A 16,399-nucleotide genomic window follows, 5' to 3' on the forward strand; every position below is an offset into this window, starting at 1 on the left:
GATCTCGATTATCAATAAATTTGAGAAACCGTACAAATATAACTTAATCCTTCCCTCAATCTTTTTAGTGAGGATTTATATTTTTTCGACTCGTTACTTATGGAAAAAAGGTTTTTCTAAGCTTTAAAGCTGCATTTAACGATATGAAACTGAAGTCACGTGAGTTCTCGAGCCAATTGGACCCTCTGTTACCAGGGAAAAACACTTGACTCAAGCTCCTCCATTCAACGGCTCTTGTTTTAGGACTTGCTCAAGTGCACAGATTTTATCCAGGGACTTGAACTTTTGTCTCTTGTAGTCAATAAAAAGCTACAATTAATAATAATAAAACTTTTTTTCCGCAGGAGCGTTGTTGGTCATTTTTAAATTCACCAGCTCCCTCGTTTTAAGATGGCTGGCGATGATAAAACTAACCGCAGTCATATTATTGTCCGCCCTTTCCTCTCCATGCCATAATATGACCGGGAGCAGCCTAGAACAAATTCGAACAAACCCTTTCTTTTATTTACGCTATTTTCTAAAGCGAAGCCTGTGATTGGCCGAGGAAATCGGAAGTAGTAACAGTAATACGGAAGTGCAGCAGCAATGTGTCAATGTGAAAGCACCCTGCAAGGGTTTTTTTTTAATTTATGCATAAAGGTTAAGTTAAGGTTTTGTTCGTGTGTTTAGAAAACATGGCTTGCTTTTTCAGGAGAAAAATCGCGGAGAAGGTAATGCGGCTGGGAGTCTCAGATTTTCACAAACCTGTGTGCTAATGCTATCATGTTTTGACCCTGCAGGGCTGTGATTGAACACTTACAATGTTTATCTGGTGTTGTGTTTTAATGTCTAGCTGGGTAGAGCGCTGCAGCAGTCAGAGGATGTTTTCATTCCAGCTCTGACAGCAGTTCCAGTCCTGAAGAAACAGTTAAGTCTGTTTGTGTCGCTCACTGCTAACCTGTAGGATGCTATAAGTATGTTTTGTCCTCTCACCTGTTAGTCAGAGACTTTAAAAAAAAGTTGTGATCCTCAGGCAGGGAGCCGATTTCAGGCTTTTAATTGGAACCCTGAGAGCCAGTGGGATTTTACCATCCAGTGGAGACATTCAGGTGCAGACAGAAAACTTGGCCACTCAGGTGAGATTAAACCACCCTTAGACAGTCACCATTCCTCTTCACGTGTAACTCCACCGCATGTATATATTTTTGGTGGAGGTCATGGTAATACCCGCGGCTTAAAGTGAGGCCCTTAAAGAAATTGTTTGCTCCAGACAAAGAAGTTAAAGAAGCAGACTGGTTTAACCTGAAGCCTAACCTGTAACATGAACTGTAAGACTGTGACAGGCTGAGCTGCCTGTAGCCGAAGCTCTCACTGCTTGAGATCTATTTCATTCCTCATTGTTCCAAACAGGCCAGTCTTTCAGCTTAATGTGCATCCAAGTTTATCAGTTCCTTTAAGCACCGTAACCATGTGTTTATGACAGTTGGACATTGCAAGACAGTCATATAATTGTATAATCTGTTCCTACAGATTATACAATTAATCTTCCTCAATTCAATGAGTTCTAGTTTGTGTTTGTCTCATATACATTAGATGAAGCTTTAATTTGTTTTTAGTAGGTAATTCACACTTTATCTTTCAGTTGAAGCAGGACAATGTGGTGGAACACATCTCAGCTGCACGTGGAATTATCAACTTTAAAGTTAATCGCAAGCTTCTTGCTCAGGTTTGAGTTTCCACTCACACAGTGACAGCTTAAGCAAACAAAACAAAATGAAACAAAAAAACTTCCACAGCTTCTGCTGTGATCACAGTCCCTCTCCACTTTATCTGTTCCAGAAATTGTTGGAGCCATTTGGAAATGGGGAGAATGATAAATTTGGGTTAAATAGTGAACTTTTCAATACTCTCACGACAGGAACGACGTTAGTGGAGTACAGGTAAGTTTGTTTTTCAGTTTTATTTATATGGCGATAAATTTAAATGCGGCCTCTTTGTTAAAACGGGGGAAGGATTCTGTATGTCTCCCCCTTATTTTAACGTACACACCCTGACTATGTAACTAGGTACGCCTGTTCAACTGCTCATTAGTGTAAACATCTAATCAGCCAATCACATTACAACAACTTTGTGTATTTAGCCATGTGAACATGGCTAAGGCAACCTATGGAAGTTCAACCTAAGTGTAAGAATGAGGCAGCATAATAACACAGCTTGTCACAAAGCTCAAATGATCTCAAACTGGTCTCTTGAACATGACAGTGAGTTCACTGAAATGCCCTCCACAGTCACTGAACTCAATCTAATAAAGCAGATTTGGGATGTGGTAGAACAACGTGGATGTGCAGCTGACAAATCTTTAACAACTCTGTCATGTCATTGCTTAAATATGGACCAAACTCCCTGAGGAATTGTATCCAGCGCCTTGTTCTTTGGAATAAGAAAAAGTGGCTAATGTAGCTATTGAGTGTATTCATTTCCACTTAACAGACAGAGTTGATATGTTGATATGCTTACAGCTCTCCAAACATTGCCAAAAAATTCCATGCTGGACACTTGCGGTCCACAATAATTGGTGAGTATAAACTAAACTGATAATAATAATAATAGTACAATTATTATTATTAACTGAAATGCATGTGAGCTACATATTAAATCGAGCCTTACCAATGAACTTATTACTGATTACAAAAATGTGCACAAAAGGGTTTAAAATGATTTTTATTTTGTCATCTTGAGCAACAAGTTTCGTTTTTTTTTTAACCGTGAGTCCGCACAGTTTTACCTTTTTAATTATCAGGAAATCTTCAAAATATTTATATTGTTAGCTTGAAGAAGAAAATTAAGACCCGATGTGTCATTACTAGATTTTCAAATTCTTAAATAGCAAATAGTTTTTCAGCAAGTGTAAAAAAAAAAATATAAACTCTATCTTCAGGTAACTTCATTGCTAACCTTAAACAGTCACTTGGAAATGATGTCATTCGAATGAACTACCTTGGAGACTGGGGGATGCAGTTTGGTGAGTTGGTCAGAAAATTACTCCACAGTGAGGGATTATTTTTTGTTTGTTTGTTTGTTTGTTTGTTTATTAAAACGTCAAGGACAAGTAACCTGTCTTGGATTTCAGGTTTGCTGGGAGCTGGATTTGGGCAATTTGGAAGTCCGGAAAAATTAAAACAGAATCCCTTACAGCATTTGTTCGAAGTGAGTTTGGATGTTTGGAGAAAGACCCAATAGATGCTCTCTGACTCTCAAATTTATATTTAAGCACTGAATGAGCCTCAGTTGCATGTTTAGAAGATGTTGTTTTAGTGTTATATTCTAAATGCTGTTTAAAAAGGCATTTTTAAACAGCACCAGTGTTTGTTTTTTTTGCTTTTCAGGTTTATGTTCGAGTAAACAAAGAAGCAGAGAACAATGAGGATATGAAACAGGCTGCCAGAGACTTCTTTAGACAGCTGGAGCAGCACGAGAGCCATGTTGTCTCCTTATGGCAGCAGTTCAGAGACATCACAGTGAAGGAGTATCAGGACATTTATGAGGTTAGAAAGCTGCCAGGCATCTTGGTAACAGCTTGAGTCTCTAAAGATAGAAACTTGAAATGAGAAATAAAAATGTTTAACAGTTGACTGCCATGGAGCACGACTGAGATTGATTTAAAATCTCTCCAGCGGTTGGGGGTCCACTTCGACGTTTACAGCGGGGAGTCCTTTCACCAGGATCAGGCCCAGGAGGTGGTGCAGCAGCTGCAGAGCCGGGGCCTGCTGAAGACATCTGAGTATGTGGCGACCTTCGATTGGTAACTGGTGTGTCTAACACCAAGTAAACATGTGCTAAGAGGCCACTGATTAGTCAGAGTTCAGCTTCCCTACAAACAGAATACAAATAGATTTTAACAGATGGGGAAGTTTATTTGCAAAAAGTGTGTCCATCTTTAAGCAAGGCTTTAAACTGCGAATAACATATATTTAATTGTGAAGGTGTCGTCGATCCCCGATGCATCAGTCATTCATTTTGGAGCCATTTGGAGATGTCACAGAACTTTTTATAGCTCTGTTTTTGATCTCGTTCAGCTCTACAGGGAAATATCTGGCTCTTTGGCTAATACATTCTCCTCTGTGCTCACCTGTGTCTGCCAGCTCTTTGGTGCTCAGCAGGTTGTGTCCTGTTGGTTTTTAGAGCTTTACTTTGAAAAACGAGAGCAACGGCTGAACCAAAACAGTTAAGCTGGAAGGCAGAGAGATTAAATTTGAAAGGAAATACAGATTCACATAGTTATCTACCAGTTTATTGCTACATGCCACCCCTTGTATAATGATATTGTTAAAATATTTACCTAAGCCCAGACTTCTCTCACCCCATACACCTTTTCCAGCTCTATCAGATAACCAAAACACTTCAACTGGCTCATTTTACTGTGCAGGAGCCAGTTGAAGTGTTTTTTTACAATACACTATGTTGACTTAAAAAAAAGATCAAAGGTCCAGTTTACCCTTTCCTGTACAGGATCACCCGCATCACAACCTAGAATCAGGCCCAGGGTACCGGCTCAAGGCAGAGGGTTTGGAAGCTACTTGGGTCTGCCCTCCCGTGAACTCACAGGAGGAGTGTAGGGATTCAGTGCTTAGTAGCTTAAAAATGAAATACAGTAAAATATGCATAGATTCAACAGCTGAGCCTGACCCTATGTCTTCTGGACATAATGATTTTTTTTTTCTGTTGACAGGAAGGGCACTGGTGTGGTGGATCTTTCCCCCAATAGAGACATGACCAACGTCTGCACAGTGCTCCGCAGCGATGGTACGACTCTCTACATCACCAGGTTAGTTAGCAAGAATTGCGATCGGTACAAAATGGTGAAAGCTTTTAGTCCTTGGGATTTAAGTTTATGTGAGCCCACTGAAATTGTTAGCTGCTTTACTCTGAAAAATCGAGTGCACCTGGTAAATGATGTCTCTCCCTCTGATTTGACGCCATAAGCACTTATTTTGTATTTTCTGTTTTAGAGATATCGCTGCAGCCATTAACCGAAAGGAAAAGTACAGTTTTGATGAGATGATTTATGTGGTAAGCACACCCAAGCTCTCTTTTTTTGCCTGCTGCTTTATGCCAATAACAGACGAGGAATAGATAGTAGAAATTGAATGACTTTAATAATCATGGAGCCCAGTTTATTTTCTGCATTATAATTTTTGTTTTTTGCCGTTAATTTTTTTGAGCTGAAAACGGAGCAGAAAAATAAACTACTTTCACAACTGGTCATTTAAGTAACTTATAGCCAAGCAATCTTTGTCTAATTTGCTTTTTTAAAAAAGCAGAAGAAATGTATTGAGAAATACACCTGGACTTTCGTTTTAATGAAAAATAAATAAATAATAATTTTCTGGTAATTTTCTCAAAACAAGTAGTAAATAATCGAGAACAGCAACTGGCAGATTAACTGTTTATGGTTAGTCTGTATGATATTCATATTTTGTATTTAATTCAGTATTTAAACTGAAAAAAAAAGTCTTTATAAGACTTAATATGAAATATTGTATTAGAAACACTAGCAGGACTTTTCTATGGAAGCTTGGAGTTATCTCAAAATTGTAACTCAATAACTTGACATTTGAAATGTTTCTTTTTCTAGACAGATAAAAGTCAAGAGAATCACTTCTCCCAGTTATTCCAGATCTTGCTTGCGATGGGTCACTCTTGGGCAGATGGGTAATGTAGCATTACATAAATTCACCCATAATGCACCGGTTTAATGAAAACTAATGTCAGCTCTCAATCGTATTTTTGCACATTATGTTTATGAAAGACTTGAAATTAAAGATGCATTTAAGGCTGGAATGACAGTAAACCTCGGCTCAGTAATTACAGGATTTCCACGGTCTCTCTTGTAATTCAATGAAGATAGATTCAGCATTACTTTACTCCTCCCACCCAAAACAGGCAGCTGTTGTAATTAGAAACAGAATGAAATTCTGCTGTCTCATGATGTCTGTGTGATGGTGCTGGCAACTTTGTGTTGGCCTTAATATTTAAGCCAACTTCAGGCTTCTATTCCACATTTCACTTAAATTTTCTGCCACTTGTAGTTATTGCTTTTTTTCTTTTAAAGTTACACTTAGAAAAAAATAATAGGATACATTTGTGAATGTACATGCATATCATGAGTTTATAAAGTGCTTAAAATGAGTGCTTCTAATAGTATTAAAAACATGATTTTAGGTGTCGGCACGTGTCCTTTGGTCTGGTGCAGGGCATGAAGACCAGGGCCGGTGAGGTGGTGTTTCTGGAGGACGTGCTGGACGAGGCTCGGGCCAGGATGCTCAACAACATGAGCCAATCAAACAGTAAGCCTATCACACATTAGGCAGTTATATAACAGTAAAAGAGTAAATAAATACTTATGTGTCCTTTAAGTACTGTTATGTGCCTTTCTCCAAAAGTTGATTCTTTTCATCTGGGCAAAGTGTTTTCAGTGGGAGAAACGTTTCGTCACTCATTCAAGTGACTTCTTCAGTCTCAGCTGACTGCAGGTTTCCCCAGTCTTATAAACTTGGATGAGTGACGAAACGTTTCTCCCACTGAAAACGCTACGCCCAGATGAAAAGAATCAACTTTTGGAGATTTACTTACCTGGATGATTGAGAATGCATCAAGACGTTATGTGCCTTTAAAAACAAAATCAGCACTTCAGTCCTCAATCGACTGGTGTGCAGGAGTTTTGCTTTTATCTGTAATTGTTGTCAATTGCATTTTGCAACAAGAAGATGGCGCTCTTCTCTAAAATGAGCTTGATTTACATTTTTATGTGATGAGCAGGGATGGGTATTGATAAGATTTTCACGATTCAGATTCCATTTTCGATTCTGTTTAACGATTCGATTCTTTATCGATTTTTTTTTTTTTTTTTTTTTAAAGGAGAACACAAAGGTCGAATAGCTTAGAACTTTGTTTTATATCTTCTCTTTGAACAAGATAAAAATTTAGGAGTAGCATGGCCTTACAAACCCAACAGTGAGATCTTAAGAGATCCTTAAGAGATCCACAGCCTATAGCTCTTCCATGGGGTGTCACAAGGTCCCCGGGGGAAAAAATTGTAAATGTAAAATAATAAAATAAATACTCTTCTGTAGCAATAACAAAGTATAACATAAATTATTCTGTAGCAATTACACAAGAATATCCAGTAATGTCCCTGCCGACAATTAAACACATTCACTCAAAATAGGGGCATCTGCTGTGGCAAATGGGTGCAAGCCTTTAACCACAAACTTAGTCCCTGCTCGGTGACATTCGTCTATCCTGGCCTGAAAGGAGACGCTACTGGTAGACTGCAGCGAGAACTGCCAGCATCTGAGCCAGACTCTGTCTCTCTCATCATGGTCACCTAAATGCACAGTAATGGCAGGTTTTGTAATAAGGCAGATCGCGCTAACATAATATGCACTGTTAGTTGATTATTTACCTGCCGCATTAACGGGAGAGGACGTGCAAACGTTACCGCTGCTGCTGGGTTGAGATTCACGAGTCCGGAGCGGAATTAAAAACACGACATTGATTTAAGGTCATCGCGTGTTTTGTGAGCAAATGCTTTTGCATATTCGTAGTGTTTCCTCCCTTAAATGAAATATCTACTTAGTATTGCAAGTTGCCCTGTTGTCATCCGTTCTCGTAAAGTTATAAACAAATTTTTGAGCGTTTAAGCCGCTTACGCGCTGTGTCTCCTGCCAGGTAAATGACGCTACGCAACGTGGTGACGTCATTCGGGGCGACTGGAATCGATAAGGGAATCGTTTGCAAAAATGGCAAACAATGGCAAACAATAAAAAAGAAATTGAAACAGTGGGAACCGGTTCTCAACAAGAACCGGTTTTCGATACCCATCCCTAGTCTGAAATCTATCCTCCTGTAAGCAGCTAAGCACATTTTTCTCCCACAATGAACTACACATGCCAAAAAAGGGGTGGTCAGAGTTGATAAGAGCTGAAACTACTTGTAGATGGTTAAGGCCTTTAGAAAAATGCCTCCTTAAAAAAGTACAAAGACTGGTATGTATTGTGACATATTATTGAACTGAGACACATTCTTATCGTTGACTCAACACTTACTTATTCCATGATTACTGTGGGATTGGCACATGTCAGAACAAGGGCTGTTTTGTTGTGTCACTGACTAAATTTAAATCTTTCCACAGCAACAAAGGAATTGGAAAACCCAGAGGACACTGCAGAGAAAGTAGGAATCAGTGCCCTAATAATCCAGGTTTAGTATTTTTATTTAATAATACTGCTAGTATTCAGCAACCAGCAGCTTCATTCATTGATCTGTGTGTGTGATTAATGTTATGATTGGGAGTTTCAGGTCTTTAAGTCAGACCGATAATAACATATTGGCCATTAACTGATATTCTAAGTTTGCTAAATGTTCAAAATTAGTGGTCATAAAGATCTAAAAGAATGTAAATCACATATTTGTTAAATAATTAAGACTTTGTTTCAATAGTACAAAAGAAAATAAACAAGATTATTACACTGTCAAGTATAATATTCCACCACTGGCTGCTTCATTTCTCGGTCTTAGTGATGATGCGGTGACTCCTCCTTTCAGGAGTTTTAGCATTAAAGCAACATTTTTTTTTCTTAGTTTCTGGCCTTCATCCGGCCTATCACAAGCCAAAACCCATCAGTTAAGCAGTAAAGTCCTGTTGATGCATTACCTTTCTCACACCTTTCCTCCTCTCTGTGCACTTTGCAAGTAGGCGTTAACGTGCCTGAAAACTCTGTTTTAGGACTTCAAAGGCCCCCTGCAGTCAGACTATAAGTTTAACTGGGACCGGATGCTGCAGGCTCAGGGTGACACTGGTGTCTTCCTTCAGTACACACATGCTCGACTCTGCAGGTCTGAGATTTCTAGTATTGATACGTTTTCATTTTGGATCCTCTATCCATTAATCTATTCAGTCATTTATTTTGGAAATTGAGAAATAACAGAGAAACATTTGAAAGACTTAACACTTTAGATGCATGTCTGACATCCTTAATTCCAAAAGGTCAACAGGATATTTGTCATGTGATTCACATATAATCCTGTTATTACAGTTTAAAGCAGACAAACAAAGGTGTAGAGGCAGTTGCCTTCGACCCATCTCTTCTATCTGAGCAGACGTGTACTGCCATCCTACAGCACCTCCTTCGGCAAGCACTTTCTGAACATCTGTTCATTTGTCAATGTCAATATTTGTTCTACGTTTACAAAACTGTCCCTTCTTTATTTGCAGTTATGACGAGGTATTGTACCAGTCAGCTCAGGATCTGCAACCTAAGCACCTTGTCAACTTCTTGCTGAAGCTGTGGTAAGGGACAGGATGCCAGTCGTGCTACTTGGCAAGCCCTTACAGTCATAAGTTAACATTAGTAGTAAATATGTACAGAGGTGTGTCCTTACTCTCTTTCGTGTCTTCCAGCCACCTGATTGCTTCAGCGCACAGAGAGCTGCCGGTAAAAGGAAGCCCTGAGGCTGTTGCACAGGTACAAAGAAAACAGAGTTAAGCAAACTTCTGTTTCTCCTCTTAAACCTGCCAAAAATACTACATTGAACAGCCACAATGGAGTTGATTTTTGTATAGCCTTTTAATGCATGGTTCTATAAGTTCTTATGCAACAACCTGTTCTTCTCACACATGAACATATTAAGAGAAACTGGCTGGGACATTGTCTGAAACTGCCAAATTAGCACAGTCACATGCACCACAAGCTTTGTACTGAGGAGGTGACAGGTTGAGGGGCATTTACTGTCTGATTTGACTGTTTTGGAAATTTTTCAAGATTTTAAAAGGTCTAGAAAATTAATTATAGCTACATTCTGGCAAGAATACCCAAGAGATTTATACCAAGAAAATTACATGAAAATGAATAACAGAAGTGCTTATTAGTGGGGTTCAAAGATGAAATTTGGACAAAGTTAAAGATGCCTTACCCCTCACGGGACTCTTCTTTGACTAATCAAACATTGTGTTTGCTTGTAGAAAACATTGGTCAGCCAATAGAATTTCTGTTTAATAGTAGGAGCACTGCTTACAGATATCAGCATAATGAAAACATAGATGGTCTATACTAATATCAGTGGTAGATACTTAGGTTTGTCAGTGCAATTGTAAGCCTGACAAATGTTAAAGTGTAAAAAGCTACCTTATTATCAAGGGATCAACACAGTAGCTTCACATATTTTGGCTTTTTTTTTTTTTTTTTTTTAAATACCCTTCCTGATGTCTTCTCTCTAGAGTCCAACTCATTCACATATTTGACTGATAACCAAATGATCCCCATCTTTTGGTAGCCGGTCAAATATGTGAATCACTACATGAGTCTTTAAAATATGCTATACTGATCTCTTTGTTTCCCTGCGAGAACTGATTGTATTTGCAGTCACTGTTACATCTGTCACTACATATGTAAGGGCATTGCTAACAACAGTTTTGCAACCTGAAAACTGCTTCATTCTCCTCATATCCACAGGCAAGGTTACGACTGTTCAGCGGAGCATGCTCAGTCCTGGCCAACGGGATGAGAATCCTGGGCATCACACCAGTAAACAAAATGTAAAAACCACATCGGTGTGTGTCAGTGTTCTTTTCAGTGCTGCAACTATTGTTGATTTGTATTCTAAAAACAGAGCCTTATATTGTCAAAATAAAATTATGCTAGTCTGTAGGATTGGGTCTAGTCTGTATTCAGAAAAACACTTCTCTGCTAATAAAAACTGTACAATTACCTTCATTACGAGACAACACTGAAGTGATTAAAACAAACAAAAAAAATATTAGAAAACAAGATGGGGGAGGTGGATTATGCATGCAGTCTGTGATTTGGGCACATTCAGAGTAAGGACTAAGTGATTTGGAGTTAAGTCACTCGTATTGCACAGTTTAAAGACCAATTATTAACACTGGATTATTAAATAAAATAAAGACAATATAGTACTCCCAATTTAAAAAAACAAAACACACAGGGAGCATAATAGTAAACCCCTTATGCTACTTATTGTGGCTGAAGATTGGATTCCAATTCCAAGAATTCACCGGTTAGGGTATAGATTCGCGAGCTTACTGGTAGCTAGCTATAAGCAGTTTCCAAAAAAAAACTACAAAAAACCCAAACTCCCCCACCCCCTTTTTATAAAAACAAAAAACCCACTAAGATTCTTCAAAGTATTCAGAGACTCAGTTCACGGTTCCATCTGATGATGTCGACACAAAGCAGATCCAACTCTAACCTCAAATGAGGAAAGGCTTCCTTCATCCTGGTCCAGCATAGAAATGTCTGATGTCAGTCAGCACCTCACACAGAAATTAGTTTCTGTTTGTCTTCTAAATTTGTATCCTTCCAGGTTAATCTGGATGTGTCTTGCTTTGGAAGTCCATACAGGTATATGGAAATGCAGACAAAGAATGCTCCAGAGGCAAACGTCATAGCTGCACAGGAGGGTAAAAAAGCAAAATGACATTTCCATTATTAAAAAAAAATAAAAAAGGAAGATTAATGGTTTTAATGAAAGCCGGTGTATACCAAATCATTTCATATAAAAACATAGTCAAACCTTCTGTTAGTTTCAAAATGGAAAGAAAACATGCAGGGAGGCTGAAAGGTAGCACTGACTGTTGCCAATATTTTTAATTATGTGAATCTAAGCTGCTGTGCACAGTGTTTTAAGCTGTTAATGTCAATAATAGAGTATAATTGAGGCTTTAAGCTACTTTTCAAAACTTTTCTAGAAAGTTACAGGAGACTGTGGGATCTGCAAAGTGTTACTGGATGTTTTACACAGATAAAAGAGGGACGAAGCAACACGATTTTGACCATTAGTAAAAATTTGTGTTTATATATTTAATATCTGATTCCAAGAGTGATCTACTCTATATTTGACCCACTACTTTATCAAGTACTAGAGAGGTTTACAGTTCAAATAAAAGAACAAATCATTAACCACAATATACTCTTACTTAATGAATTGGCTGGATTCAAACTGTGGTTATGAGAAACTTACTTATTTGTAGTCCAAACAAGATTACAGATGCCACCATTGAGAGGACAATTGCAGCTGCAGCAGAAAAGCCTTTCATGATGTTATCAGTGTACTTCACTACCACTGATGTGTACAGGCCACCTACACTGGCCAAGACTGAAAGCACAAGCAGAGCAGAGTCAGACAAAAGGTACAAGGAAAGTAAAAGAAAGGTACTTCTTCCTCAAGATGTCATACTTACATACTACAAAGAACACCCAAGGTGTGTAACCAAAGAAGAATCCTTTCTCCATGACCCTCTCTCCATCAGTCATGTAAACACCGATCAAGGTGATCACTATGCCGGACAGGTACATCTGAATGTTTCTCACCCACAGGGATGTCTCTGAGCTCTTCAACACTTTCTCAAAGTACACACCTTAAAGTAAATACCAGACTGTCAGATTCAAAAGTTCAAAGTACAGCAGCGGTAAAAGTAAAATCCATCTACTTTAGAGAAAATATCATCAGGCATGTGTGCAGATCGTGGGTTTTGTTGGCGTTTTCTTAGTTGCCAAACGTATTTCTGGATTTTACTTGACAGTTAAGCCAATACTGAAAGTCAAATCATCAGCACTGGTCTTACCTGCAAAACCAGAGCAAAGGACAGCAACTGCAATGGCAATGAACCCAATAACAGGATTCTGTTCAATCTGTGAAAAAAGGATCAATGATGAACTACAGAACAGATGATACAGCTTGTAAATTAAAGAGATTTTTAAAATGAATGTTAATTTACTGCTAGTGGTATCACAGGAAATTAAGAGTGGTTTACTGAGTAACCAGGATAGTGTAACATGCCGCCCCACCTGAACTTTAGTGGCCTCCGCAGGTTTCCACTGAACCAGTGTAACGCCTCCACAGAGCATAAAGACGGAAAACCATTGCAGCCGGTTGAGAGAGCGGTTCAGCATGAGCACTGTACACAAGGCTGTGCACGGGATCTTCAGCTGATAGGTGACCTAAAAAGGATTTTGAACTAAATATTATAACTTCACACATAGATGTAGAATTTGTTTCCCTAAATATGTTGTACACTATTAGCATTTCAGCCTGAAAAGCAAAAGCCAAAGTGATCTTAAATTCACTGCCTACAAATCTCTCTCAAAAATGTGTCAAAAATGCAATTTACTGAACGCTTTCTGAGGTATAAACTGCACATAAACTGAGCTTCATTTTGCCACAAATACTTGTGCAACAAACCCTTTGACTATAAGGGGAAAGTCCCACTTGGCATAAGGAGGATATCAAACTTCTTGGATCCAAAATATACCAAGTACTTAAAAAATATAAAACAAAAAGGAAACTTTATCAAGCAGTTATCTATAGAATTTAGTTGCTACTGATATAATTAAATGCGTGTAACAAGACCTGTGTAAATGATGACGTGGACTGTCTCCACAAGAGCCACACGTCAAACCCAGATTCACATAATACCTGATAAACTGCTACATCCAGATTACTCAGGGCGATGAAAGCCATATTATTCTGAACTGCATACACCACCGAAGGCACGCTGAGTTTTAGCAGTTCTTTAGGGCTGCAGAAGATGTGTTCCTGTAAGGTGGCTTTTAGTTTGATGAGACTTGCCGTTTCCCTGGGAGAGGAAAAGTGAAAAACAACAGATGAATGGACGAAGAAGAAATTTTTGGTAAATGATCAAACCATTGTTATTTGTATGTTCTGCATGACATGATATGTTTGTTTTGTCTGAGGGGTTTATTCATGAAACAAGATTAACAAGTCTCTTAGTATGTGGTGAAGGTGTGTCTCCATTTGTGTGGCTACAATGGCACGACAACTTATGACAAAGACAATCTGCAGTTAGGTTCAGACTGGAAATGGCACATATTTTCTTTTCAGAATCACCTCCAATTACTCTTTGGAATTTCTCTTGAAGAAATCCAGTTTATACGTAATAAGTTACTGAGGTGCATTTTATTGGCACTGACAAATGAAAGCACGCAACAGGAATTTATACACAGTCATGTGTTACAGTGCTGGAATTGCAGCTTATAGAAGACGGATCAGTTTATTTGTAGTGCAAATTACTTGCACTCTCATTTGGACAAAACGAATATAATTTCCATATTTTTTTTTATAGCCTTATTAAAAATAAATCTCAATATTGTGTTTCTCTGACAAATTCTGACTGACATTGATCTATTTTGTGTGGAAAAAGTTAGGTATAGAAAAAGAAAATGAAGCAAAGACCATTAATAACCACTCTGCTTCTCTTTGACTGGTTTTGTTGAGCCAAAGAAAGTCTGGATATGCTGAGCCTGAGCTCTGTAAATAAAGTTACAGATTGAACTACAATGTGTCTAAAGATGTTTTTCTATTATTAAAGTCTTCTTTGCTGTCTCTTTACAACTTGTCACTTGTGAGAAATTTCTGCTCTTCTTTTTCTTGGCAGCCTTTAGTTTATTATTTGGCATCAATCTGACAAAATGAATATAAAATGACAAAATGAAATGGAAAATTATAAAGGCAAAATACTGGGCTTAAATGAGCTGAAAAGGTACAAGTTTAAAGGAAATGTTATACACCAAACTATAAATCGATTTACTCGGAAAATGAGTGGCAAAGAAGATTATCTTTAGGTAAAAGCACACACATATTCTTAATGAAGCTAAGCATCATCTATTATATCTTCTAGACAAAATCTATTGGCTTATTTATCAAATGAAATTTCAATCTAGGCAACCTTAATTTATTAATATAAAGATTTATAGAGAAACATTTTTATGTACACACACACACACACACACACACACACACACACGCTGATTACTTTATTAGGTAATTAAACTGCTTGGCAACAAGTGCATTTGGAAAACACAACTAAGCCAATCTACTCAACTTTAAACTGAGGAATGAGGAATGGTGATTTACTTGACTCTCAACATGGCATGGCGGTTGGTGCCAGACTGAGTATTTCAGAAACGGTTCATCTGAAGGGATTTCCATGCACAATTATCTCTTGTATTTACAGAGAATACCTCAAAAAAGAAAAAGAAAAAATCAACGAAAATGCCTTGTTTGAAGTCACATGTCAGAGAAAAATGGCCAGACTACCTCAAGCTTACAGGAAAGAGACATTAACTTAAATACCTATTCATTAGAGCCAAAGTTTGGAAAAGGTGTCTCTGAACACACAAGATTTTGAACCTCGAAGCGCGCGCGCGCACACACACACACAAGGAAAAATGTTTCCTGTTATGAATCTGAGATAGCCAGAATTTGGCATAAACAACATGAAAGCCTGGATATATCCTGCTTAGACTGAGGATATTGGACCCCTTAGCATCAGCACAGCCTATCTGAACGTTATTGCCAACCGTGCCCACTACGTTATGACCACACTGAACACATCTTCTGAAAGTTGCTTCCAACAGCATGTCATAAAGCTCAAATCGTCTCAAACGGAATTCTTGAGCATGACAATTAAATGACTTCCACAGTCACCGGCTTTCAATCCAATAGAGCAACTTTGAAATGTGATGTGCAGCCGAAAAATCTGCAGCAACTGCGTGATCCTATCATGTCAACACGGACTAAAATGTCCGAGGTATGTTTCCAGTAACTTGTTGAATCAATGCCGTGAAGAATAAAGACGGTTCTGAAGGGAAAGCGGAGTCCAAACCCGCATTGGCCAGTCATGTGGGTTTCTTAATCCCATACCTTACATTCTGTGGTCACTAAGGAAATAGCGGGTAGCGCTTCAAACACTTACTTTGTGAGCATCCCCAAGCTCAGCACTAACTTAATGACCTCGGCGATGCACACTGCAGTTGTGGAGAAATACAGCTCCTCTGTTGAAATGGTCCTGGTGTACCGCAGTGCCACTGTGTAGGTCGCTGCCACCAGTGTCATCACCGTGAGACAGTACACTTTGAAGATCACGCTCACATTTTCTGAGGAGAGAAAGGGGAGAAAATATTAGCTACCGCTCGTGGCACAAAATGGTATAAAGCTACATTAGCGACCGCTTTAATAATTACTTTAAGAGCAGAAACGACGCGGTTATGACAGTTTATCTGTAAACTGTTCGGTTTTGCATTTTAATGTTTTGCTACCTAATGTTTTTGTCGCTCTAACGGGGTCTTACAGCTAACATTAACCAGTTGTGCTAGCTTGTGTTAACAAGTAAACTCACCTTTGGCCATAGTTGCTTCGTTCATCTACCGTCCGAGTGAATGGAGAAGTAATAATGCCGTTTATGTTACATGTCATCAAAACAACGCGTATTGCAAGCCTGCAGTCAGTAGGGGAATGCCTCTCGCAGCACGTGAAACCCGTTTTCTATCTTATTCCCAGCTCCTGTGTGTAGTCATTCGTTCCGTATTACCCAGAATGC

At 38.6% G+C, this 16,399-nt stretch overlaps 2 protein-coding genes across 3 annotated transcripts; one reads left to right on the forward strand and one right to left on the reverse strand.

The window, feature by feature from the left end:
- Positions 1-550: 550 nt before the first annotated feature.
- Positions 551-10,754, forward strand: rars2 (arginyl-tRNA synthetase 2, mitochondrial). Of its 2 annotated transcripts, none has more exons than XM_085381880.1 (20): positions 551-710; positions 833-906; positions 1,013-1,115; positions 1,622-1,705; positions 1,819-1,919; positions 2,499-2,554; positions 2,918-3,001; positions 3,110-3,186; positions 3,366-3,524; positions 3,654-3,760; positions 4,709-4,804; positions 4,989-5,049; positions 5,615-5,691; positions 6,202-6,326; positions 8,174-8,241; positions 8,768-8,877; positions 9,078-9,173; positions 9,257-9,331; positions 9,443-9,506; positions 10,494-10,754. In XM_085381880.1, exons 1-20 carry the CDS (start codon positions 675-677, stop codon positions 10,578-10,580), a joined length of 1,740 nt encoding a protein of 579 aa, XP_085238006.1. In that variant the 5' UTR covers positions 551-674; the 3' UTR covers positions 10,581-10,754. The 2 variants fall into 2 exon arrangements, with proteins under 2 accessions (XP_085238006.1, XP_085238007.1); XM_085381881.1 differs by having other exon boundaries at positions 8,174-8,214.
- On the reverse strand, positions 9,590-16,398 carry slc35a1 (solute carrier family 35 member A1). The gene is made up of 8 exons (XM_085381882.1): positions 16,199-16,398; positions 15,776-15,956; positions 13,477-13,636; positions 12,849-13,001; positions 12,626-12,692; positions 12,242-12,418; positions 12,022-12,156; positions 9,590-11,449 (listed from the first exon to the last, which is right to left on the reverse strand). Exons 1-8 carry the CDS (start codon positions 16,221-16,223, stop codon positions 11,316-11,318), a joined length of 1,032 nt encoding a protein of 343 aa, XP_085238008.1. The 5' UTR covers positions 16,224-16,398; the 3' UTR covers positions 9,590-11,315.
- Position 16,399: the final 1 nt, after the last annotated feature.

The sequence above is a fragment of the Rhamphochromis longiceps genome, linkage group LG15 (assembly GCF_057381845.1).
Source record: "Rhamphochromis longiceps isolate RC_006_pf linkage group LG15, R_longiceps_female_GT1.1, whole genome shotgun sequence".
NCBI classification, from domain to species: domain Eukaryota; kingdom Metazoa; phylum Chordata; class Actinopteri; order Cichliformes; family Cichlidae; genus Rhamphochromis; species Rhamphochromis longiceps.